Genomic DNA, 26,347 nt, shown 5'->3' on the forward strand with positions numbered 1-26,347 from the left:
AGCGGCTGTACCTCTCTGAGACTGTTTCCTTAATAACAAAATGAAGATCATAGCACCCCTACACTGCAGGGTTGTTAAGTTTAAATAAGCCAAGGCCTGTAAGTGTTTAATGTAGACTTGGAACACACTGAGCAACGATGAATCTCAAACCCGCCTTCCAGCTAAGAACTTCTCCGCAGCTTCCGGACCCGCGGCGGCCAAGACCCGCCTGTGCGCATGCGTTCCCGGCTCTCCTCTGGTCCGCCCCGCCGCGTGGGAGCGTCCTATTCCGCTGCAGGGGGCGATGGGCGGAGTCAAGGGGCTACTTCCAGGATTTCCTCCCCTCCGAGGAACACCCCTCCTTGTATGACTGGCAGTAGTAATTAGCCAGTAAAGATTGGAGAGAAGACCGACGACCCGGCCCATTTAGGAACCTCTCATCCGAGTTGGCCAATTGCAAGCTTTGGTGGGTGGGCTCTTTTCTGAGGCGGGACACGGCGTGACGGGCGTCTGTTTTGACTAATGAGAACTCGGCTGGGAGTAAACCAGGGCCAATCAGAAGCGAGAAGGCCGGATCTTGGGGCGGGGCTGGAGCTTCGGCAGTTGAACCCCTCGCGAGGAGGGGTGTCTGTGGAGAAGGTGAGAGGCGGCGGGAGTAGCGGGTGCGCGGGCCGGGGTGGCGATCCTGGGGGGAGGGGATGCTCTGGGGGAAGGTGGGCTGCGGCGGGCAGTGTAAGAGTCGAGAGGGGGTGACCTTTAACACGGATGGGCGCTCTGATGAGTGTTTGTAAGGCAGAGGGCAGCATATGAGTGGGGGAGATGTTTTGTATTTCTCAGGAGGGTCTTTAATGGGGAAAGTGTGTAAAGCAGGCGACAGCAGGTGGTAAAATACAGAAATGCCCTTGTGATATAGCCTTGCGATTTAATGGGAGGTTTTAAGGCAAGGGGTTATTACAGCGCAGTGTGGAGGAGCGGAGGTCCTTGCGATGAGTTACAAGCTTTGATTCGGGTGGAGGGCAGGTGAGGAACTATATCGAGGGAGGAAATGAGTGAGGACTGAGTGAGGACTCCGGGGATGAAGGTGTGTGTTAACGAGGTGTGAAGGCATGTGATCGATACACGTAGCGTTTGAGGGCTTACTATGTGCCAGGTTTTGAATGAATTAACTCTGAAAGTTCCTAACAACCCTACCAGTGGTTGAGAGTGTGGGGTCTGGAGTTGGGGCTGCCTGAGTTTAAATGCTGGCTTTGCCACTGGCCCTGCCACTGAACGTCACGATGTCTTTGGGCCAATTGTTTAACCTTCTGTGCCTCAGTTTTATCATCGTTAGGGACTTGTCTATATCTCCCACCTAGTGGCCTCACCCAGTCTCTTGGCTTCACATGCTCTTTATATAATGATGTCTCCAAATGCCTGTCTGCAGTCTGGATCTCTCCCCTGAACTCCAGACTCATTTGTCCAACGGCCGACTCTTCTCTACTTGGAGGTCCAACTGACATACATGCTTTAAAAACTTGTCCCCAGTCAAGCTTGTATTTCCCCCTTTCAATCTTCAAACCCAGCTGATGTCAGTTCCATCCTTTCGGGGACTCAGGACAAACACCTTGGAATTGTCCTTGACTCTCCCTTTTCCAGTGCCCACATGCCATCTGTCAAAAGGCACATCTCATGGGCCTATCTTCAAAGCACTTCCAGAATCCATATCTCACCACCTCCCTTGCTACTGCTTTGATCCGGGCCATCACCTGCTCTTGCCTGGTCTGTTGCAGTGGCCTCCTTGCTGGGCTCCTTGCCTCTGCCCTTGACCCGCCCCCCGGTTGGAGGTTCCTGTTAAAACACAAGTCAGATCATGGTGTTCCCTGGTCAAGACACCCCCATAGCTCTCACCTCACGCAGTAGAAGTCCTTGCCAAGCTTGTAGTGCCCCCACCGGATCCAGCTCCCCCTCCACTTTGCCCCCAACTCCTGCCATTCTCCCTTGTTCACACGGCTTCGGCCACCCTGGCCTCCTCATTGTTCCTCAGACATATTGGGAGGTATTGGGAGAGTCTTGGGTGGGGTGGTGGGGTCAAGATGGGGTAATAAACTGGGAAGACTGTGGCGTCCAGGGGTGTAAGGTCTCAGATCTCAGTGCTGGGGGAGCTTGTGGGAAATGCAGATTCCTGGGCCCCCCTCCCCCTCCCCCCAGAAGTTCTGCTTCTGCCGATTTGGGGGCCATGCCCAAGATCCCGCATTGTCATCAACCACCTGCAGCCCTCGGAGAAACCAGTTCAGAGCTTGGACAGGAGCTGTCTCATCGTTAAACCTCCCCTCTGTGGCTGGCCCTCTGCTGGGCAGTGCTGGGGAGCCTGGTGGTTGAGACAGCTCCTCACCTAGCCTGGGGGTCAGGGAGTGGACATTGGAGCTGGGACCTGGCGACAAGGGGTGAGCTGAGAGGACAAGACCTCGGCTGTATCTCCAGTACCCACAACCCCGTTTTCCTGCAATCTTGCATAGAGTAGCCCCCGATCTGTGCCAGGCCCACGGTGCCGAAGACCCAGGAATGATCAAAATCGTGGGTTTCTAGTCTGTCAACTAATCATCAGCTAGTTGCACAGATGGTAAACAGCTGACCAAAAGCCAGGCACCGTTCGAACCTCCTTCCATGTATTAATTTAATCCCCACAGTCACCCTGTGTGAGATGGGAGCTCTTATTATCCCCACTTGACTGATGGGAAAAGGCCCAGAAAGGCTAAGTGCCTTGCCCTGGGTCACGCTGTGGGCAGGTGGTGGGATGGGAGCTGAGGCCAGGAGTCCCTGTGTGTCATGCTTAAGATACGAGACCACCCAGAAGGATTGGTGCTGGGAGGGAAAGGAGCAGGGAGTGATGGGAGGAAGCAGAAGGTGGTCCGGGAAGGGTAGCTGGGTAATGTGTAGGGGGTCTAGTGTGCCTTTGCCTCGCTGCAGGATTCTGGGCAAGCCTCAGTTTCGTCCTCCATAAAATGGGGGATGGTTACAGCAGCTGCCAGAGAGAATTAAAGGATGAGTCACTGGTTGATCGGTGTGCATCGTCCTTATCTAAGGCAAAAAGCCTTTGAGGGATAGTGGGGGAGGGGATTTGGATACCCCACGGCGTGGTGATGGGCTGCGGTGTGCCCTATGGAGGTGTGGATCCTGGGGAGTCCCAGAAGCCTTTCGTGTTTATGTGTTCCAGGGGGACAGTGTGGAGGGCTCTGGTCTATATTCTGCGGGAGCGCAGGGCGAAGGGAGGGGAGTTTTAGCCGGCTCAAATTCACCCACTGGGCGGTGAGGTGAGCTTAGAATGGGGGCGGGGCCAGGCCGGTGTGTACAGTATGTGAGGTGGGTTGGGGGGGGGGGTACACTGCGTAGGAGAGGCCGGCTAGGTCATGGCCAGGCTGGAACGTGTGGTGGTGGGGGCAGGAGGGCGCTGCGGAGAGGGTGGAAATAACCACCCGGGCTGGGGGCTGCCAGAGCTGGTGATTTACCCCTGTCTTGTGTGGGAGATGGTGATGTGGATTTTTCTTGGCTCGGCCCCCACCCCCACCGTAGGGCGAGGGCTGTGAAATCTGGAATATCCGGGGAGCGCTGTTGGGAGGGGGAGGAGCCAGGGACCGTGGCGTGACCCTGGCAGCGGAGAGGGGAGTCATCTTAGTGAAAGACGAGAGGGAGAGGGCTGGGGTCGGAAAGTTGAGGGGGCTTGTGCGCATGTGCGTGTGTGCTGAAGCCGTGATGTCATGAGGCCCGAGAAGTGGGGTCAGCTGTGCGGGCCCGAGTGGGGTGCTGCGGTGTCCACGCGGAGCGCGCGAGGTTGAAGGGCTGACGTCACGGGCTGGCGGGGGCGGGGCCTCGAATGCAGGGTCGGGAAGCTGAGGCGGAGAAGAGGAGCCAGGAAGAGTCTTGGGACTGGAATGAAACCAGCAACCAGGATGGGCCACTGGTCACAGAGCAAGGATGAAGGATACAGGTAGAAGGACAAGGTGGGGGGTGGGAAGGAGGGAGGGTCTCGGGGTCTGGAGAATCCCAGAATTGGTGGGGGGGGCGGGGCGTAGGCAGGGTGTTCAGGGAAGGCTCTGCAGAGAAGGGAGATGGAAAATGTGGGGGGGGGGGGGAGAGGGGGGTTACATAGAATTTGGGAGGGATCAGAATCCAGGTGAAATATGGGGGAAAGTAAGACAGGCTGAAAATGGGGTAGATCCTCACTGTGGAGTAGAACCTTGGGCAAATATGCAGGCAGAATCCAGGCGGAATAACAGGAGGGAGCAAAATTCAGGTAAAATATGGGGGGGGGGGACCCCAGGAGAACTTGGGGGCTGGTGTACGGAGAGGGGGAATGTGGCCCATCCCGCCCCCCATCTTGGAGAGCCGCATGGCAGTAAGGGACATGGGGAAGGGAATGAAGAGGGCTGGTTTCCGGAATGTGGTAGGAGGGGTGAGGCTGGAAAATGGAGGGAGGGAGGTTCTGCAGCGGGGAGGGGAAGGGAGTCCGGAATCTCCAGGCTCAGAATCCCCAGATGGGGAGCTGGGGTCTGGAAAGGAATGTGGAGGTGGCAGGGGTGCTCCCATCAGGCCGAGAAGAGGGGAGCGGGCGAAGTTTGTGGAGGTGCGGGGGGCAGGTGTGTGTAAGGGGACAGTGGAATTCGGGGAGAATATTCAGGGGCTTAATATCTGGGGACGGAGCCGGAGGCTAATGACTTCATGGCAGTTGGATGAGGAAAGGCTCCGTGGTTTAGGGAAGGGCTGCTATTCTCGGGAAGAGAATGGGGAGCTTCTGTGGGGGAGTGGGGGAGGAGAGCAGGGCTGGGTTGGTGGTGGAGATGGCATGGGACGGGCCCCTTTACTCCTCTGTCTCCCTGGAGTTTGGTACAGCGAGCTGGGTGGTGAGTGGGACGGTGAAGCTGTTAAGGCTCCTGCGGGGTTCTGCCGGTACCTCCAACGCCTTGGTAACCGGAATGGCGCGACTACTGATTGGTTCGAGGAGTCGGAGGGGCGGGGCCTGAGGGCGGGGCCCAGGGCACCGGGCGGGGCAGGGCCAGCGCTGCCTGGCACTCGTGCGGAGGACCGCGGGGGGGGGGGGGGGGGGGGCAGGATTACGTTGAAATGTGTAGCTGTTTGTTTGCCCATAGGCCAGGGATTATTAACCCCACCTCTGAACCTCCAGAGAATGTGAAAGTGCCCAATTGTGAGAGTATGGATTTTCAGGGGGAAGAGGTCTCTCGATTTCATCAGCCAGTTCCAAACTCGAGAGAACCCCCCCCCCCCAAATAAATTTATGAACTTGGGTCTAGAGTCAGAGGTGCCTGCCAGGATGTCTGGGGGTTTGGCGGTTGTCCTTGGGCCTTTGGGAAAGGGGATCTGTGAATGGGCCTCAGGGTGGTATTCTGGGAGCCCTTGAAATTACTTGCCAAGGGTTGGTTATTCATTTGTCTGGGGGGAGTTCAGAGATCTCATTAGGCTATCAAAGGCACAAAGACTCCTAAAAGGGTTAAAGACCTCTGGCCTAGAGTTTCAGGGCTCATCATTTTCTGGCCTCACAAATGTTATATTTTCCAATATCAGCCTTTAGGAAGACTTTTTGGGGGAGAGTATGACGCCGAGCAAAGGTTGCGGGCGAGAGAAGGAGACCAGGCATTGGAGGGGTCCCCGTGATCCCGTGATCTGGGTTGGGGGGCAGTCCTGGGTAGCTCTGTCCCTGGGGCAGCTGTGGGTTTCTGCCGAGCCTCCGTTTCCCCATCTGTACACTGAGGAGAAAATGGACTTGCCTTGTTTCTGTACTGCCTTTCAAGACACAACACAACTAATAATAATAACAATAATAATAATAATAATAATAATAATAATGCCGGTGTGTATTGAGTGCTTGCTCTGTGTCAGGCATTGCTTGATTTGTCCAAGGATTTTATCGGGATTAAGTCGTTTAATCCTTACACCAATCCGAGGACATGAGCCCTGTTATCCTCCTATGGGCTTACAGAGGCCTGCATGAACATCATCTGGCCCGGTATTTCTCTCATCTCATCACTTACCCCTCTCTCCGTCCCTCACGCTTATACCTTGCTGTTCTTAGAATAAACCAGGAACATCCCACCGTGGAGCCCTCCCCTGGCCTCTCCTTACCCCTCTCCAGGCTTCTGCTCAGAGAGCCCTTCCCTGGCTACCTTAGCTACGAGAGCAACCCCTACCCCCAGCATCTCCTTTTTTCCCACTAGTCAACTTTTTTTTTTTTTTTTTGGACATTTTAAAAAATGTTTATTTGATTTTTGAGAGAGAAAGAGACAGACAGAGCACGCGTGGGGGAGGGACAGAGAGAGAGAGGGAAACACAGAATCTGAAACAGGCTCCAGGCTCTGAGCTGTCGGCACATGAACCATGAGATCGTGACCTGAGCGGAAGTCTGCACTTAACCGACTGAGCCGCCCAGGAGCCCTACCCCCAACTTGTGTGTGTGTGTGTGTGTGTGTGTGTGTGTGTGTGTGTGTGTGTGACATTTTTATACTTCTGACTGCTGCCGCCCTCTTGAGGGTAGGGGCGAAATCTGGTTTCTCATGGTATCCCCAGCACCCAGGAGAGCATGTGCTTTACAGAGAAGGAATCTGGGTCCAAGAGAGAGTAAGTAACTTGCCCGTGTCTGTGCACATACCTGAAGCTAGATACGAGCTCAAGCAACCTGGGGCTCTCCCTAAAATCCACGCCGAACGCACAGATCTGACCCTGTCCTCCACTTCATAGAACTAACAGTAGTAGCCCTATTGGCTAAGAGAAGGTACTTATGTGTGCAGCAGACTAATTAATAAAATCAATTATTAATTTCGTTGTGTATAAGATATGGCACTGGCTGTTCTCGCGACTTGGACCCCTTTCCCTGGACAGCCATGTGACTTGCTCCCTGACTTCCTTCAGTTCTCTGCCCATATGTTACCTCCTCAGAGAGGCCTGCCCCGACCCCCTGTTTTTTCTTTAATTTTTTTTTTCTTTTTTTAGATTTTAAGTGAACTCTACACCCAACATAGGGCTTGAACTCACAACCCTGAGATCACGCGTTGCATGCTCTACCGATCGCCTCCTGACGCCCTATTTAAAGTCTGCCTCGGGGCGCCTGGGTGGCTCAGTCGGTTAAATGTCTGACTCGTGATTTTCGGTTCAGGTCATGATCTAGTGGTTTCAGAGTTCGAGCCCCTCGTCGGTCTCTGTGGCAGTGCAGAGCCTGCTTGGGATCCTGTCTCCTTTCTCTGCCCTTCCCCCATTTGCGCTGTCTCTGTCTCTCTCAAAAAATAAATAAATAGACTTTAAAAACTAAAAAAAGGGGGCGCCTGGGTGGCTTGGTTGGTTAAGCGTCTGACTTCGGCTCAGGTCATGATCTCGCAGTCCGTGGGTTCGAGCCCCGCGTCGGGCTCTGTGCTGACAGCTCAGAGCCTGGAGCCTGCCTGTTTCAGATTCTGTGCCTCCCTCTCTCTGTGACCCTCCCCTGTTCATGCTCTGTCTCTCTCTGTCTCAAAAATAAATAAAAACGTTAAAAAAAATTTTTTTTTAACTAAAAAAAAAAAAATCTACCCTGCCTGGAGGTGCCTGGGTGGCTCAGTTGGTTGAGCCTCTGACTCTTGATTTTGACTCAGATCATGATCCAAGGGTCATGGGATTGAGCCCTGATTCAGGCTCTGCTCTGAGTGTGGAGCCTGCTTAAGAGTCTCTCTCTCTCCCTCCCTCTCTCTCCCACTCCCCCCTGTCCCTTTCTCCTGCTCGCATGCGCGCTCTCTCTCTAAAAAAAAAAATAATAAAAATTTTAAACCTGCTCTGCCTGACCTCAATACTCTCTGTCTCCCTTTGTAGCTTGATTTTTCTCCACAAATGTTTGAATGAATGAGTGACTGATTAATAGATAATGAGCGTAAGGATTAATAAATTAATATCAGTGTATTAATCACGATTCTCTTGTTGGAAATCATATAGCCTGTCAGCCAGCACGCGTGGGGCACGGACACAGTTCTAAGTGTTTTTATGTGGATTTTGCAATTTAATGATCATGACAACACTCTGAGCTAGATTCCGTTATTATAGCCGTTTTCTGGATGAGGAGGTTGAGGCACAGAGAGGCAATCTCTTTCCCAAGGTGTCAAAGCTGGTGAATGGTGAAGCCAGGATATGAATTCTTGGCCTTCCAGCCTTGGAGCCTGGCCTCTCAGCCCCTCTGGGTCTCTGTTTCATCCTTTCTCCAGCGACACTGGCCATGGACCAGCCAGCCGGCCTGCAGGTGGACTATGTCTTCCGGGGTGTGGAGCATGCCGTGCGGGTGGTGGTGTCTGGGCAGGTGCTGGAGCTGGAGGTGGAGGACCGGATGACGGCTGACCAGTGGCGGGGCGAGTTCGATGCCAGCTGTGAGTGGGCCGGCCTGGGGTGGTCTCACCTGTCCTTCCCTGGGATCACCTTCTCCCGGAAGATGAGGTCAACCAGGAACCCGCCCATCTGCGTCTTCTGCCTGACCAGACTCCCTAAGGTGGGGTGGGGGTGGAGGGCTCGTCCCTCAGGCCAGAGGCCCTGGAGTGGGGGCAAGTCGGAAAGCTTGGATGCATTGCTCTTGGGCTGGGCAGGTGGTCAGACTTCAGGAAGGACTTTTCTCTCTACCCAGTCATCGAAGATCTGACTCACAAGACAGGGAACTTCAAACAGTTCAACATCTTCTGTAACATGCTGGAGTCGGCTCTCACCCAGGTAGGGGCAGGTTGGGAGCTAGGGGTGGATCCCTGGGGAGGTGGATGCCCATTTGATGGATGCAAGGCCCTCTACCTTCTCTTTCCTTAAAGGGACAGGCCTGTCTTTTTCTTCTTTCCCAAATGTAAGTGGTTTATTCTGATTCTAGTGATGGTTACTCTAATGTGGAAAATTCCTGTCACAGAGGAATGTCAAGAAGAAAGGAAGAATCACTCTACTAACACTCATTCCTGTTAATATTTTGGTGAAAATCACTCCAGCCACTTCACCACTTCTCTGTTTACCTGTGAAAGTGTGTGTGTGTGTGTGTGTGTGTGTATGTGCAGATGTATAATTTTATATAGTTGATATATTTCCCAAAGTATTCTGTAACCTGCTTTTAAAGTTGTTTTTTTAATGTTTTTTTTTAAATTTTATTTTTATTTATTTATTAAAAAAATTTTTTTTTCAATGTTTATTTATTTTTGGGACAGAGAGAGACAGAGCATGAACCGGGGAGGGGCAGAGAGAGAGGGAGACACAGAATCGCAAACAGGCTCCAGGCTCCGAGCCATCAGCCCAGAGCGCGACGCGGGGCTCGAACTCACGGACCGCGAGATCGTGACCTGGCTGAAGTCGGACACTCAACCGACTGCGCCACCCAGGCGCCCCTTTTTAATGTTTATTTTTGAGGGAGAGAGACGGGCGAGTGGGAGAGGGGCAGAGAGAGAGGGAGACACAGAATCCAAACCAGGCTCCAGGCTATGGGCTGTCAGCACAGAGCCCGATGCGGGGCTCGAACCCATGAACTGCCAGATCATGACCCAAGCTGAAGTCAGACGCTTAACCGACTGAGCCACCCAGGCACCCGTCTGTAACCTGCTCTGAAAAGATTAAATAAACCACATGAGGCGGTTAATCCTCCGACTCTTGGTTTTGGCTCAGGTCATGATCCTGTAGTTTTGTGAGTTCAAGCCCTACGTTGGGCTCTGTGCTGACAGCGTGGAGCCTGCTTGAGATTCTCTCTTTCTCTCGCTCTCTGCCCCTCCCCCACTCATGCTGTCTCTGTCTCTCTCAAAATAAATAAGTAAACTTAAAAAGTTAAAAAAGTAAAAGATTAAACGATATTTCATAAAAGTTTAGTCACATCAGTGAGTATAGCTACTCATTCACGTAATTGACTGAGCATTTATAGTGTGCCAGGCACTGTGATAGACGTTGGGATACAGCACTAAACACAAGAGATAAAATTCCTGTCCTTTATGAAATGGACCTTCTAGTGGGAGAAACAGAAATTGAAAAAATGTATAACGTCAAGTAGTTAGAAGTATTGACAGTTGGGGGGGGAGCAGGTTGGACGTTGGAGTGGCAAGGGTGCTATTTAGGCATTTTAAAACTATGACCTACATTATTTCTCTGATTATAGATGTTTGCACTCACATATTAAAGTGTGTGACTTAGAAACTGACCGTCTTTCTTTCTTATTATTTTTTTAAAATGTTTTAGTTATTTTTGAGAGAGAGAGACAGAGATAGGGCATGAGCAGGGGAGGGGCAGAGAGAGAGGGAGACACAGAAACTGAAGCAGACTCCAGGCTCTGAGCTGTCAGCACAGACCCTGACGTGGGGCTTGAAGCCATGAACCGAACGATCATGACCTGAGCCGAAGTTGGACGCTCAACTGACTGAGCCACCCAGGCACCCCTCTTATTATTTTTTTTTATTTAATGTTTATTTATTTTTGATAGAGAAAGAGACCTAGCACGAACAGGGGATGGACAGAGAGAGAGGGAGACACAGAATTCGAAGCGGGCTTCAGGCTCTGAGCTGTCAGCACGGAGGCCCACACAGGGCTTGAATTCATGAACCGCATAATCATGACCTGAGCTGAAGTCAGCTGCTTAACTGACTGAGCCACCTAGGTGCCCTGAAACTGACAGTCTCTTATAATCCCTCTTATCTCCCCTACTCCAGACTGCTAACACTTCATGTGTATGTGTAGGCAGAATAGCACAATGGTCAAGAGCATGAATTCTGAAGTCAGACTCATCACTGCCGCTTACTAGCTGGAAGCCCTGGGCCAGTTACTTCCCCTTCATGCCTTAGTTTTCCTATCTGTAATGTGGGATAAAGTAGTCCCTGTTTCACAGCGTTGTGAAGATTAAAGAAGTTCTGTGTATAAACCTTAGAATGGCGTCTGGCTCGTAATAAGTGCTTTATAGATATTGTCTATTTTTATTATTGTCATCAACTTGTGAGTTTGTCATCCTTGTTAGTGGTTGCTTAGTATTCTGTTACGCTCATTCAGCATGATTTACGTAACCCAGTTTTTTGTATCACGGCCCCTTTGTGGTCTTAAAAATTATTGAGGCCATCAAAGACCTTTTGTTTATGCAGGCTTTTTCTATCAATATTTGTTTGCCGTATTGTAAATTAAGTTGTTTTATAAATTAAAACTGAGAATAACTTCAAGATATTTATGAGTTCACTTAAAATAGCCATAATGAGGGGCGCCTGGGTGGCGCAGTCGGTTAAGCGTCCGACTTCAGCCAGGTCACGATCTCGCGGTCCCTGAGTTCGAGCCCCGCGTCAGGCTCTGGGCTGATGGCTCGGAGCCTGGAGCCTGTTTCCGATTCTGTGTCTCCCTCTCTCTCTGTCCCTCCCCCATTCATGCTCTGTCTCAAAAATAAATAAAAAACGTTGAAAAAAAATTTTTTTAAATAGCCATAATGAGCCTGTTATGTGTTAAATTAAATAACATTTTAATGAAAAAATACATTTTCGGGGCGCCTGGGTGGCTCATTCGGTTACGCGTCCGACTTCGGCTCAGGTCACGATCTCACGGTTGGTGAGTTCGAGCCCTGCATCGGGCTCTGGGCTCATGGCTCGGAGCCTGGAGCCTGCTTCCGATTCTGTGTCTCCCCCTCTCTCTGCCCCTCCCCCGTTCATGCTCTGTCTCTCTCTGTCTCAAAAATAAATAAACGTTAAAAAAAAAAAACATTTTCTAAGACAAAATAAATTAGTAGGAAACACAGCATGGTTTTACATTTTTGCAAATCTGTTTAATGTCTTGCTTAATAGAAAACTGCTAGATTTTTTTTTTTTTTTTTTTTAGTTTTTAAATTTTTATTTATTTTGAGAGAGAGAGAGAGTGCATGCATGCAAGCAGGGGAAGGGCAGAGAGAGAGGGAGACAAAATCCCAAGCGGGCTCCACACTGTCAGCACAGAACCTGATGAGAGGCTCAGACTCCCAGACCATGAGATCATAACCTGAGCGGGACTCAAGAGTCAGATGCTTAACCAACTGAGCCTCCCAGGCGCCCTGAAAACTGCTAGATTCTTATATGTGCTTCTGCATTCAGTCTGTTGCGATGCGTTTTTTTTTTTAATGTTTATTTTTGAGAAAGTGCAAGTGGGGGAGGGGCAGAGAGAGAGGGGGACAGAAGCTCTGAAACGCAGACTCTTCAGTGACAGCAGAAAGCCCTGTGAGGCTGGAACTCACCAGCGTGAGATCATCACCTGAGCCGAAGTCAGATGCTTAACCCACTGAGCCACCCAGGCACCCTTGCTGTGATATGTTTTGGTTGAAGTATATGCAGAAAAACCTCCCTCACCTAGATACGCAGTGGGAAAGGGAGTCTTTTAATTGCTTTTATCAGATAATGGTGCACATCCTTCTTTGCTAACGTATTAAATCGGCACAGGTGGTCATTTCTCAAAGGTTTGTCGCAGTGTGGAGTCCGAGAGCTTATCACTGAATTTTTTGTTTTACATTACATTAAACTCTATTGATGTACCTTGAACTTTGCTTGGATCTTTTGCCCATTTTATAATATCATGCACTGGTCATTTGGAAAATACGGTTCGCTGCGTTATGTAGACCTTCCGAGTGTTGACACATTTCATTATCCGGTATCAGGAAGTCACATTTGTTAATATCCTCACCGATCTCCCCAAGGAAAGTCTTTGAACATCAAGAAGCTTACCCAGCGCACAGTGGGCCGATCGAGTTTTCCAAAAATGCCAATTTTTGCTTTGAAGTTTGAATTTTCTCATTGGCAACAAATACCGCCAGTTATGTTTCTTGAAGTGACGGGCTGACTTCGTTCGTTTTGGGAGAAAATGCCTGCCAAACAGCCAAGTCTGAATAACTGTAGTTTTGTCTGTCAGTCGTTCTTTCAAGTAAAAATGGTGTGCCTTGAAAAAGTGGCTAATTTAGCCGCCAGCTCGATTACACAAGTGTTCTTCCTGGGACAACTGTCTGTCGTACTTTGGTACGCGACACAATGTGTATTTCCCATTTTGTCACAGAGCTGTGTACTCAAGGATGGAGATTCGATAAAATTAATCTGTACTGATTTGTCAAGACCGTTCCTAGGTTTGGGGTCCCTGGGTGGCTCAGTCCGTCAAGTGCCTGACTCTCGATCTCAGCTCAGGTCCTGATCTCAGTCAGGGTCGTGAGTTCAAGCCCCGCGTTGGGCGTGAAGCCTATTAAAAAAAAAAAAAAAAGACCACTCCTGTTTTTGATTTCTGGTGTTACATTTGTTTGTTTGTTTGTTTGTTTCTTCCTTCTTCCTGGCCCCCCACTGAGATTGCAGAGCAACAGAAAACACAGTGACTCCTCGTACATTTGCATTTGATGCCTTTGGCAAGGACCCATGACAGTATTATTAGGAAAATTGTCTTGACCTCGTGGATTCCCTGAAAGGGTCTCGGGGACCCCCCAGGGGCCTTTGGACAACACTTGGAGAGCCACAGCACTACTGTCCCCCATGGTTGACCATTTAGGTTCTTACCAGTTTCTCCCTCTGGTGTCCTTGTGCCAGCCCCTGGGGCAGGGCCATCCTGGTCATCTGTCTCAGTGTCAGAAAGGCCCTATTAGCCCAACGAATGGATGGGGCGTGGCCTGGGTTTGTGGGTTGTGTGCTCCGGGCCTGGCCATTCCTCCCGTCCTCTTCCAACAGAGCAGTGAGTCGGTCACCCTTGACCTGCTGACCTACACAGACCTGGAGTCCCTGCGGAATCGCAAGATGGGGGGCCGCCCAGGCCCTTCGGCCTCAAGATCAGCCCAGCTCAACTCCAAGCGCTACCTGATCCTCATCTACTCTGTGGAGTTTGACAGGTGGGGATAAAGGACTTGGCTCCAGGCTCAGGCTGGTGGGTGGGTAGGAGAGGGTGTAGTTAGAACTCAGAAAACCCTGAGGGTGGGGTGGGGGTATTGCCTTGTCTAGGTAAGTGGCTACTACCTAGAAGTTTCCTTAGGGACTCGGGCTCCTTCTGTTTTATTACTTTTTTGTCATCCTTAAAGTGTTGGCTTTTGGACCTCATCCTTATCTCCTCAAGGTCACAAAATGGCTGCTGGCCCTCCAGGCGTGGGTTCTGTATCAAAGCAAGAGGAAGAGAACTGGGCTGTACTTGCTAATTGCATCTACTGTTTTTAATCAGGAAAATAGAAGTGTTCCTACAAGATGCGCAATAGGTTTCCTATAATATCTGGCCAGAAATGGTCTTGTGGCCTTTCCCTAATATTTGGGCACAAGTGGTCATGTGCAGGGGATGCTGCTAAAATCAATGCCTGGCTCTTTAGCCTGTACAGTGGGAGGCAGCAAGGGAGGAGGAGGGAGCTGGCAATGGCTATTGGGTAGCCAGGGGATAGCATCTGCCCCATTTGATAATAGCTCCCAGATTTTCTTTTTTCTTTTTCTTTTTTTTTTAAAATGTTTATTTAAAAAATGTTTATTTAAATGTTTATTCATGTTCTGTCAGAGAGAGACGGAGCATGAATGGGGGAGGGGCAGAGAGAGAGGGAGACACAGAATTGGAAGCAGGCTCCAGGCTGCGAGCCATCAGCCCAGAGCCCGACGCGGGGCTCGAACTCACGGACTGTGAGATCGTGACCTGAGCTGAAGTCGGACCCTCAACCGACTGAGCCACCCAGGCGCTCCGATAGCTCCCAGATTTTCTAGTGGGAAGTTGTCAGTCCTATGAGCATAGCGTCTGGTGGGATGGCAGTTAACAAGGTGCCCTACCTTTCCTCTGCTAAGCGGTGACGCAGATCAGGCCATTTAGAATCTACCCCTATGGAATCGAATTAGGACTGCTTGGTGGTAAGTCCCGTGATACCAGTTTTCGCTCCACCAGCAGCATATGATGAGGAAGTTAATTCGGACTGCACCCGGCCCATCAATGCCAGGGGTTCCAAAATTGCTCTAGAAGGGAGTCTCAGGGACGGCCAGCTGGTGCAAGGGGTCTGGGCACAGGGAGGGGGCTGGAAGTTGCATTTAGAACTTAAGCCTCTAGGAACGTGAGGTTTTTGGAATTGTGTATTTTCCTACTCGAAGGCTCTCAGGGTCTGGTAGTTACCCTCGGGTGGATTTTGGCCTCTGAGATGCCACGGTTCTAATCTTCCTCAGGATTCACTACCCGCTGCCCCTCCCGTACCAGGGCAAGCCGGACCCTGTGGTCCTGCAGGGCATCATCCGCTCACTGAAGGAGGAGCTGGGCCGCCTTCGAGGGCTGGACGGCCAGGATGCTCGGGACACCCGGGAGACTGAGATCTGGCACCTGAAGGAACAGTGAGTCCGGGAGGCGAATGCGGTTGGGGCTGGGGGGACGAGGCATCCCATCGGTCACTGCCTGGCCCTATGCTCAGCACTATTGGAAGGGTGGTGGTCCCTCGTTCACCAAACATTTATTCCGAGCCCCTCTTCTGTGCCTGCCTTGTGCTGGGTGGTGCTGGGGACACAGCAATGATTCAGCCAATCCTGGCCCTGCCCTCCTGGGACTCCAGGTCCAGTGGGGGAGATAGCTCTGTCTGTAGACAGTGCAGATACCCAGTGGATGGAGTTTGGGAAGCCCAGAGGGGAGACTGGAGCCTGCCTGGTAAGGGAGAGGTGTTCCAGGCAAAGGGAACAGCATGTGCAGAGACGGTGGAGGTGGGGCTATATTCAGCGCCTCTTTTGTGCTGGCCCCCTCCCTGCCCTTCACGTTGTGGCCAGCCCAGGGGGCAGATGGACGTTGATCCCATAACCACCTGGGAATAGCATTGCTAGCAGAGATGGGATTAGGCAGAAAAGGGAGTCTGTGCTCTAGGAGGCTGAATAGGAACCTGCTGGGGTCTTGGGGTGAGTCAGGTGAAGCGAGTGGGGAAGCGTGTTCTAGGCAGAGGGAACAGCATGTGCAAAGGCTTTGTGTTTGGTTGGATGTGGTGAAAACACGGGGGCTGGCAGAGTAAAGTGAAGAGAACAAAGGCTTTTTGGCATATTTACCGAGTGCCTGCTGCATGCTGTGCCCTGTGGCGTGCTGAATCCGGGACGCCATTGCCACCTGGAGGAAGTCCCGCCCATTGGGAAGGGCAAATAAAATTTGTGTAAGAACAATGATAATTATAACCGTAGCTGACATTTATAGAGCATTTAACCGTGTGCCAAGGATTCTTGCCCAGTGCTTTGTGACTTAATTTTTAATTATTTGTATTATTCTTTTTTTTTTTTAATTTTTTCATTTCAATTTTAAATTTTTATTTATTTTTAAATGTTTGTTTATTTTGAGAGAGAGAGCGTGCCAGTGGAGGACTGAGTGAGAGGGAAAATGGATCCCAAACAGGCGCCGCGTTATCAGTGCTGAGCCCAACTCAGGGCTTGATCCCATGAACCGTGAAATCATGACCTGAGCCGAAATCAAGAGTCGGACGCTCAACCGACTGAGCCACCCAGGTGCCCCTTCGTGACTTAAGTTTTTTGATCCTTGCAAGGTAGACATTGCTCTCACCCCCATTTTACAGAGGAGGCAGCTGAGGCCCAGAGAGGTTAGAGAACTTGCCCCAGGTCACACAGTAGATAATATATAGCCAGGCTAGATTTTGAATCCGTGCAGCCAGCACCAAGCCCCCTTTGTTTCTGTAGCTGTTGTGTTATGTTGGTGGCTGCTAGGCCGCTAGGCCAGGGCTAAGTGTTCAGGGCTGACAGGGAGGAGGTGGGGGCCCCTGGGGCTGGAGAGCCCTGTGGGTCTTCCTGGAAGAGCCTGGCTGTACATTGCTGGGAAGCAGGGTAAGTGTTTCCCTCACTTCATCCTCAGGATCTACCCTCTGGCCTCTCTGGTGTGTGTGGATGTATGCATTTCCCGGACTGGCCACAGCGTGGCGCCCTCTGTCGCTCAGAGCCAACCAGAACTAGAGAGGATGGCTTGAGATCCTACAGCTGGTTGGTGGCTTCTTCCTCTTCCCAACTTCCTCTTCCTAACTGTAGTGAGGGAGTTTGGGAAGACTCCAAGATTCATCCATCCATCCATCCATCCATCCATCCAGTGTTTATCCAGTTCATACTGTGTGCCAGGCACACTGCCCAGCCCGAGTTAATGTTTCTAGAGCCCTTACTCAGTGCCAGATATGGTCTAAGCACCCTGTAGATTCTTATACAGCTTTATACGTAGGTATTGTTATTGTTCCACTTCCCAGAGATGTGAGGTGCTACTGCCCAAGGTCACCCAGCTCGTAATAAGTGGAGTAGAGTTGGACACAGCCCGACCACAGAATTCAGGTTCCCTCACGGTGACCAGACAGCTGGAGTAAGGATCCAGACAGAAGACAGATAATCACACTGACAAATGCCAACTCTACAATGACTGGTGCTATAGGAAGGAAATATACAGAGAGCATGAGAGCAGAGAACAGAGGGACATGACCTAGCCTGGCTGGGGACAGCGGACGTGACATTTAAAGGACGAGAGAAAGTGTTGCAGGAGGAGGGACTTGGATCTGTAAAGAGAAGCTTGGCTGGCGCAGCACGGGGAGAGGAAGGTGGGAGGAGAGGAGAGGAGGGGGGAATCAGCCGGATGGGGCCAAAGGGGGAGCTCCTGGGCGAAGGTGGGGGAGCTACAGATTTTAAGAAGTTTTTTATCAGGAAAAATTCCAAGCACACACAGTCGACAAAAGTAGGATGGACAAGTATTTGTGCCCCAGATTCAACGGTGTTCTACATTTTGCCCTTCTTGTTTGATCCACACCCTCCCCCCTCCCCGAGAAGCGAATCCCAGACATCAGATTTCCTCTGTAAATACTTCGTTTTATCTCCATGGTCAGTGTATTCCTCTGCCCCCTGTATTTCCTGTGAAGTCACTGTTAAACCTAGAGGCTAATCCGATTTAGGTCTCTGGCAAGACACCTTCCTTGGGGGTGCCATGTACTTGCCTACCGTCAGGTGGCGTTGGGGCGGATGAGTTCTGAGGTTGAGATCTGAGTCCTTCTTAGGAAGTTCCCATCAGCCCAGTTGGTACCTCTTGGTCGTTTTCATTTGCGTTCACTTAATTACCAAGAGGTTGAGCAGTTTTTCATATATTTAAGTAGCCATTTGGATTTCCTCTTTTGTCAGTTGCCTGTTCACCTGTCGTATCTATTTTCCTCTTGTCATCTATTTCTTACTGATTTCCAGGAGCTCTTTATATAGTCTGGAGATGAGCCCTTTGTTGATGTTATGTATTTCAGACACCGGCTTGCCCTCTATAGCTGGCCTCTTCGCTCTCTTAATAGTGTCTTTTGATAAATAGATGTTCTTAATTGTGATGTAGACTAACTTATACGTTTTTTTCTCTGAAGTTAGTAATTGTTATGTCTTGCCTTACAATCCTTCTCTCCCAGTATCATGAAGATCTTGTCCTATGTCGTCTTCTATAATTTTTTGTCTTTTGCTTTTCACATTTATGTCTACAATCCACCTGAAATCGATTTTGGGGGAGGTAGAGGCTCTTTCATATTTTTTTCACATGGCCAGTCAATCAGTCCGATGACATTTATTGAAAGGAGTATCCTGTCCCTACTGTGTCGTCATTGTCACCTTTATCACAAATAATGTGTGTGTATGTGTGTGTGTGTATAATATATGTAGGTTAGAGGTATTGTAGCTTTCTAATTAGACATACTGGGTAGAGCAAGTCTTCTGACTTGTGTTTTTCCATTTTAAGAACTTTTTGGTTATTTTTGGAAATTTGCATTCCTTTATAAATTTTAGAATCAATAGGTTTTTCAATACAAAAACATAAAACTTGTTGGATTTTTTTTTTTTTTAGAATAATAGGCTTGAGATTTTATTTTTTTATAAACTAATCTCTACACCCAACATGGCTCTCAAACTCACAACCCTGAGACCAAGAGTTGGATGTTCCAGTGACTGAGCCAGCCAGGTGCCCCATAACTTGTTAGAATTTTTATTGGTATTGCATTGAATCTATGGAACAATTTAAGGAAAGCTGAAATCTGTATAAATAGTGAGTATTCCACAGGATGCCTGGGTGGCTCACTTGGTTGAGCTTCTGACTCTTGATCTCAGCTCAGGTCTTGATCTCAGAGTCATGAGTTCAAGTCTCGCATTTGGTTTCACACTGGGCATGGAACCTACTTAAAAAAATAGCGAGTACTCCAATATATAAACAATATACCTTGGTATTTATTTAGGTCTTATTTAATGTCTGAATGATGTTATTCTATCATACTTTTGTTAGATTCTTTTCCTATCTTTGGGTGATTTTTTTTTTTAATGGTTTATTTAAATATAAACGATATAGATGTTTATATAATTGTATTTTTAAAAAAAATTTTTTTAAGTTTATTTTTTATTTATTTTGAGAGAGAGACAAAACATGCATGGGAGGAGCAGAGAGAGAGAGAGAGAGAATCCCAAGCAGGCTCTGCACCAACAGTGCGACTGAGACTGAGCCTCCTAGGCCTCCCTAACTGTAGATGTTGATTTTGTGTCTAGTAACTTCCACCAGCTTTCTTATTATTTCTAATAATTTGTAGATTTCCTTTGATGTTTAATGTTTATAATCATTTCATCTGCAAATGACTGTTTTGTTAATTCTTTCTTAATCCTTATCTTTCATTTCTTTTTCTTGCCTTATTGCATTGGTGAGGATCACCAGTACAGTGTTGAGAAGAAGCAGTGATATGTGGCATCCTTGCCTTGTTCTGGATTGCAAAGGATAAATTCAGTGTTTTGCCAAAAATGTAGGCATCTATGTGTTTTTCAGATCCCTAATGGATTTGAACTTGCAAAGTGACAAGAACTGTTAATATATAGTTTTTTTTTAAGATTAAAAAAAGTTTTTTAAGTTTATTTTTTTTAATGTTTTCTTTTGTTAACGTTTACTTATTTTTTGAGAGACAAAGAGAGATAGAGTATGAATGGGGGAGGAGCAGAGAGAGAGGGAGACACAGAATCCGAAGCAGGCTCCGGGCTCTGAGCTGTCAGCGCAGAGCCTGATGCAGAGCTCGAAACCGTGGACAGCAAGATCACAACCCAAGCTGAAGTCAAACGCCCAACTGACTGAGCCACCCCGGCGCCCCTAATATATAGTTTTAGTAGTTACTGATGATCAGTAGCTAGATAGATTTTTTCATCAGGGGTTGGTTAATGGTAATGATCTAATTCTATAGGGTTTTTTTTGCTTTTGTTAGCTGAAAGTTTTCAACAAAGAAACGCATTCTCTCTCATCAGTTATTTGGTTTCCCTGAGATATATTTCCTATGAGAAAGGTTTCCTATGGCTGCTGTGACAAATTACCACAAACTTGGTGCTTTGTAACAGCAGACATGTATTCTCTTACAGTTCTGGAGGCCAGAAATCTGAAATCACTGGGGCTGAGATCCAGGTGTCAGCTGGGCAATGCTCCCCCGCAAGAGGCTCTAGCAGAGAATCTGTTTCTTCCGTCTTTCAGCTTCTGCTGCCTGCCGTCATTCCACACCACTCCACTCTCTGCCTCTGTGGTCAGATTGCCTTCTCCTCTGCTGTGTCTAATCTTCCTCGACCTTTCTTTTATAAGGACACTTATGGTTATTATCATTTTTTTTGAATTTAATGTTTTTAATTTGTTTTTGAGAGAGAGATAGACAGAGTGTGAGCCAGGGAGGGGCAGAGAGAGAGGGAGACACAGAATCCAAAGCAGGCTCCGGGCTCTGAGCTGTCAGCACAGAGCCTGACGCAAGGCTCGAGCCTGTACACTGCGGGATCATGACCTGAGCCAAAGTAGGATGCTTAACTGACTGAGCCTCCCAGGCACCCCAGTAAGGATACTTGTGATTGTATTTAGGGCCCACTCTGATAATCCAAGATAATCTCCCCATCTCAAGGTCCTAAATTAATCTCATTTCACTTTATTTCATTTAACTCCATTTTATTTCATTTTATAGAGAGAAAGAGCCCTAGTGGGGGAGAGGGGCAGAAGGAGAGAAAGAGAGAGAGAGAGAGAGAGTGAGAGGATCTTTTTTTTTTAAATTTTTAACGTTTATTTATTATTGAGAGACAGAGCATGAGCGGGGGAGGGGCAGAGAGAGAAGGAGACAGAGAATCCGAAGCAGCCTCCCATGAACCGTGAGATCATGACCCGAGCCAAAGTCGGACGCTTAACTGACAGCCACCTGGGCACCCCACGTTATTTTTGTTTTGTTTTTGCCCCCTGACATAATTCTCCAATATGCCGCGAACTTTTACACCCCAGTTAGATCTATTTGAGAGAGTTTCTTTTAAAAGTTGTAGGCGTTGGGGCGCCTGGGTGGCTCAGTCGGTGGGGCGTCCGACTTCGGCTCAGGTCATGATCTCGCAGTCTGTGAGTTGGAGCCCCGCGTCGGGCTCTGTGCTGATGGGTCATGAGCCTGGAGCCTGCTTCGGATTCTGTGCCTCCCTCTCTCTCTCTGCCCCTCCCCCGCTCATGCTCTGTCTCCCTCTCTCTGGCAAAAATAAACATTCAAAAAAATAAAAGTTTTAGGGGTTGATTTCTTAAAATTTATTTAAATACAATATTTTTGAGTTCCAAAGTCAAGACTGAAAAAGAAGGTACAGGGGTACCTGGCTGGCTCAGTCAGTAGGGCATGCGACTCTTGATCTCAGTGTCTTGACTTCAAGCCCCATTTTGGGCATGGAGGTTACTTAATAAAAATAAAAATTAAAAAAAAAACCAAACAACTAAGAAGGTACATTTAGTGGGGTCCAACTTGTGTCCCTGTTGCCACTGGTTTCTCCCTGATAGGTAAGCTATTTTTTTTTTTTTTAAGTTTTGATTTATCCTTACATATTTTTGAAACTAGGAACACAATATGATTTATAATTCCCCTCTTTTGCATAAAGAGACGTATTAAACATTGTTCAGCCCTGTTTTTAAACTTCTATCCTGGCCATCACTTGGCGACAGGATATAGAGCTCTTTCTCCTTCCTTTTTCTAGTTGTGTGGTACTCAGTTCAGTGGCTGTATCATAGAAATTCAGCTTACTTTCTGTTGGGATACATTTTGGTTATTTCTACTCTTTTGCTATTATAAATAGGGCTGTGGGGCGCCTGGGTGGCTCTGTCGGCTAAGCCTCCGACTCTTGATTTCTGCTCAGGTAATGATCTCAAGGTTGGTGACATAGAGTTCCCCTTCCGGCCCTACACTGACAGCACGGAAGTTGCTTGGGATTCTCTCTCTACCTCTCTCTCTGCCCCTCTGCCCCCCCCCTCCCCCCATCAAAATAAATAAATAAACATTACAAAATAGTGCTGGGGCCCCTGGTGGCTCAGTCAGTTAAGTGTTGGACTTTCCATTTTGGCTCGGGTCATGAGCTTGAGGTTTCCTGGGTTCCAACCGTGGGTTCGAGCCCCACCTCCGGCTCTGCACTGACAGCGAGGAATCCGTTTGGGATTCTCTCTCTCTCTCCCTGTCTCTCTCTGGCCCTCCCCTGCTCCCGCTGTCTCTGTCTCTCTCAAAAATAAATAAACTTGAAAAAGAAATAGTGTTGCAATGAATAGCCTTGTGTGTACATCTTTTTCTCAAGGAAGGTTTTGAGCACAGTAGTGACCTGATCGGATTTGCATTTTACAAAGAATCTTCTGGTGAATAGGAGGCAGTGATGGCTGGGAGGCCAGGGGTGGGGGCGTGGGAGACCATGTAAGGCCAGGAACTCAGGGCTAGGCTTTCAGGGTACAGAGAAGGGCAGATTGATGACTTATTTTGGAATCAGATCTCACAGGGCTGTGTCCTCGCCGCGGGATGGATGGCCATGTTCCTCCTCCCGTGGGAAGAGAGACTACGGGGCCATGGGGGCGGCTGGAGTGGTGGGGCTGCATTCCCGGTTCCTGGAGCAGGTGAAATGGTTCGTGCCCGCACCCATGGAGAAGTGAGGATGATAGGATCGAGCACGCCCTCCCTCCCAACTCCGTCGTCCTCCCTCTACCCTCTTCCCCCTTCCCCCAGGGTTTCACGCCTGGCATCGGAGAAGCGCGAGCTGGAGGCCCAGCTGGGCCGATCTCGAGAGGAGGCTCTGGCGGGGAGGGCGGCGCGCCAGGAGGCTGAGGCGCTGCGTGGGCTCGTCCGCGGCCTGGAGCTGGAGCTTCGGCAAGAGCGGGGCCTCGGACACCGCGGGGTCGGCCGCCGCGGCCAGGATTGCCGGCGCCTGGCCAAGGAGGTGAGGGGGCGGGGCGGCCGGCGGGCCGGGGGTGGCCGCTGGGGCGTGGACCTCGGCCTCAGTCTGGGCCCTTGCGCCCCTGTTCTCCCCCGGCAGCTGGAGGAGGTGAAGGCGTCGGAGCGTAGCCTGCGCGCCCGGCTGAGGACGGTGAACAGCGAGCTGGCGGTGTACAAGAGGGGGTGAGGGGCGCGGTCTGGGGTGGGCGGGGTCTTGGAGCTGGGACGGGGCTGCTGGGGTGCTTAGGCCTGGACGGGCGGAGCCTGGGGAGGAGGTGTGGAGTCGAGGGGGGAGGGCGGGGCCCAGGGCGTGTGGGCGGGGCTTGAGTGGGGCGGCTGAGAGTGGGCGGGGACGGAGCGGTGGGAGGAATCTAATGGACCGCGTGGGGCTGAGTTAGACGTGGTGGGCGGAGTCTGTGGGGAGATGGGCAGGGCTTGAAGCGTGTGTCAGGAGGCTGGGCCTGGAGATTCGGAAGGGGTGGGCCCTGAGGCTATCCCATAGAGCGAAAGGGCGTGGCCACACGGTGAAAGGTTGTGGCCCCGCTGGTGGGGCTCTGGTTGATGTCTGCTGTTACTTATTGCGGTGGGTGACGGAATTTTGGAAAGGATTTCTAGGGAGCGGTGGGAGAGCTCAGGAAGAAGGGTCCCGGTGAAGGGGGTTTGTTAGGATGCAGGGAAGTGACAGACGGGTTCTTCTGGGGCGCTCTCTGGGGCTTCGAGAGGGGCGGGAGCCTGGGACAAGGTAAGGTGTCTGTGAGGGTCGTGTGCAAGGGCGTGAATGTCTGGGAGTTGATGGTGGGATGGACCAGAAAGTTCGGAGATGGTGTGATCCGAGAAGAGGCTTGAGATAGGAGTTGAGATAGGAGCTGGCCGGCGGGAAACTGACAGTGGGTCCTGCGCTCCCAGGAGACAGACTCCGCCGGTGGTGCCGCCCCGGGTGCGGGAGGATCGGGCTTCGTCGTCGCGGGAGCGCTCCACATCTCGTGGTCGCGGTGCCGCCCGCTCTTCTTCCCGGGAGAGCGGTCGGGGGAGCCGGGGTCGAGGCCGCCCCGTCCGCCCCTCGCCTTCACCCACAGGTCTGTGCCGGCCAGGCCCTGCCCTGCCCTGCCTGTGGGAGGAGGGGGAATGGACGAGAGCTGTGGAGGCGTGATCCTGTGACCCCAGCCTCTTCTCTGCACACTCTCTCACCCCATCCTAGGTGGTCGCGTGCCCCGTTTCGACCCCACGGCCTTTGTGAAAGCCAAGGAGAAGAAGCAGAGAGAGATCAAGATGAAGTTAGCGCACATTTCCTCTTTATCTGCCCATATCCCTGGCCCTTTACTGGCCCGCTGACCTGTGCCCTCATCCATCGCGGTCTCCCATCACCTGTCACCTGCTCCGTCTCTCCCCTTCCTGCTCCTGCTTTGCACCTGAACTCCACCTCCGCTCCTGACCCTTCCCCCCACCCGCCCTGCTTCCTTGTCTCCCACCACCACCTGGTCTGCGTATCCGCGTGCCTCTTCCTTACGTAGGCCGCGTGACCTCAACGGAGTCACTGGCCCCGGCTGCGACCCGTAGGGGCGCAGCGACGCCTTTCCTGGCACTAGTTGGGCTAGCGTCTCCTTTGCGGTTCCGCAGGCAGCAGCAGCAGCAGCGGAACCGACGGGGCAGCGGAGGAAGCGGCGACGGGCCGTCCGTCTCCTGGTCGCGCCAGACTCGGCCGCCCGCCACCGTGACCGGCCGAGGGGACGCGGCCAACCGCTCGCGACACCGCAGCTCGTCGGGTAACTGGGCTGCAGAGCGCGGGGCCGGCAGGCGGGCTGGGCGCCCCGGGCGAGCGCCGGAGACTTACGCTCTCTTTCTCCCTCTAGTGGACAGTCTCCGCAGCCGCTGCTCGTCCGCCAGCTCCTGCAGCGAGTTGGAGGATTTCTCTGAATCCCTCCCTAGAGGGTAAAACTTGGGCTGGGGGAAGAGACCGCCTCCAAACGGGTGTCTGGGGAGGCTGGAAAGAGGCTTTTGCAGGGAAATTGGGTGATGGAGGCTGGAGCCTTGAAACCACGTTGGGAGGGCGAGGTGGGAGGTGCCGGAGGCTTCTCGGGTCGGTCCTTGATTACCGTCTCCTGCCAGCGTTCGCCGCGGGAAGCCTCCCAGCCCCACAACCTGGAGTGGGTCCAATACGGTGAGTGTCTTTCCCCAGACCCTGGAGGGGGAGGGGGCGGCATGAACCTCCCAGAAGCCCCTGTCCCTTTCCTCCGTGATTCCATCGTGGGGGAATCAGGTGGGCAGGGGTGACTCCGAAATGCTTCTGGTGGCGAATGTTTTCAGCCTTGGGTCGGAGGGGAGGGTGGGCATGGGGTGGGGGCAGATGATGGTGGCCAAGGGCACCAGCGCTGGCCTCCAATGGAAGGTTTTAAAACCGGCCCCGCCCCCTTCCTATCGCCTGTGTGTCCCTCAGCCTCAGTGTCTTTGATCGATTAAATGGGGATGGTAATCGTATTCACCTCAGAGGGTTCTTTCTGGTGAAGCTCCCAGGGGGTGATTTTGCTTCCAGTAAGTGCCCAGTGGGTGTCAGCCCTTATTTTTTGAGATCCTCGGGTTCAGAACTTCCAGTGGATTTGGGGGGCAGGGCTAGAGGGAGGGTCCCTAACCCCCTCTCGTGCCTCCTCCTGCAGCAAAAGTCCACCCCTCTGGATCTCGGCCGCCGTCAGAGACGCCCGGCTAATTCGGGGGGCTGGGTCCCTATCAAAGGTGAGCCTGGGACTCCACGTGTCCCCCCTTCCCCTGCCCCACAGTCTGAGGACAGCATATTGGGCCCTCACAGCCCCTACACCCACCCCTCTCACCTGCGCTCACAGAGTACAGCTCGGACCACCAGGCAGCGGACATGGCGGAAATAGACGCCCGCCTGAAGGCCTTGCAGGAATACATGAACCGTCTGGACACAAGGTCGTGACCTTGGGCAGGGAGTAGTGCTCCTCCACCCCTCCACCCACTGCTAGATTCGGTGTGGAGGGGCGGGGCTGGTGGGTCCTTCCGGCCCGGCTCAGGCTCCTCCCCTGCTGGTGCTCCTGGGGTCTCCCGTGTGTGAGGCCCTGACCCCTCTCTCTCTCCCATGCATTGCAGGCCGGGGGGGCGGAGGGAGGGGGTGTGCATTTTGTAAATAAACATATTTGTCCTTGGGATCCTTCAGCGTGTGACCGAAGCGTGGGGCTGGAGCGGAGGGGGGGGGGGGGGGGAGGGAATGAGGATTGGGCGAGGGGTGTCATTGGGACCTGGGTGTAT

General features: G+C 51.2%; 1 protein-coding gene across 2 annotated transcripts; it reads left to right on the forward strand.

Moving 5' to 3' along the window:
• The first annotated feature begins 571 nt into the window (after positions 1 to 571).
• CCDC61 (coiled-coil domain containing 61) lies at positions 572 to 26,247 on the forward strand. 2 transcript variants are annotated; one of them, XM_047836139.1, is made up of 14 exons: positions 572 to 618; positions 8,190 to 8,348; positions 8,600 to 8,682; positions 13,626 to 13,783; positions 15,075 to 15,236; positions 22,880 to 23,090; positions 23,187 to 23,269; positions 23,993 to 24,162; positions 24,285 to 24,360; positions 24,704 to 24,849; positions 24,937 to 25,015; positions 25,193 to 25,244; positions 25,738 to 25,813; positions 25,921 to 26,247. In XM_047836139.1, exons 2-14 carry the CDS (start codon positions 8,201 to 8,203, stop codon positions 26,016 to 26,018), a joined length of 1,542 nt encoding a protein of 513 aa, XP_047692095.1. In that variant the 5' UTR covers positions 572 to 618; positions 8,190 to 8,200; the 3' UTR covers positions 26,019 to 26,247. The 2 variants fall into 2 exon arrangements, with proteins under 2 accessions (XP_047692095.1, XP_047692094.1); XM_047836138.1 differs by lacking the exon at positions 572 to 618 and adding an exon at positions 3,426 to 3,943.
• Positions 26,248 to 26,347: the final 100 nt, after the last annotated feature.

Source organism: Prionailurus viverrinus, chromosome E2, assembly GCF_022837055.1.
Source record: "Prionailurus viverrinus isolate Anna chromosome E2, UM_Priviv_1.0, whole genome shotgun sequence".
NCBI classification, from domain to species: domain Eukaryota; kingdom Metazoa; phylum Chordata; class Mammalia; order Carnivora; family Felidae; genus Prionailurus; species Prionailurus viverrinus.

Excerpts from the sequence above, each read along its gene's own strand:
- CCDC61 (XM_047836138.1), top strand. Across the intron at positions 15,237-22,879 it reads ATCTGGCACCTGAAGGAACA|GGTTTCACGCCTGGCATCGG; the intron begins GTGAGTCCGGGA and ends CCCTTCCCCCAG. Across the intron at positions 25,814-25,920 it reads GGGCTGGGTCCCTATCAAAG|AGTACAGCTCGGACCACCAG; the intron begins GTGAGCCTGGGA and ends CTGCGCTCACAG.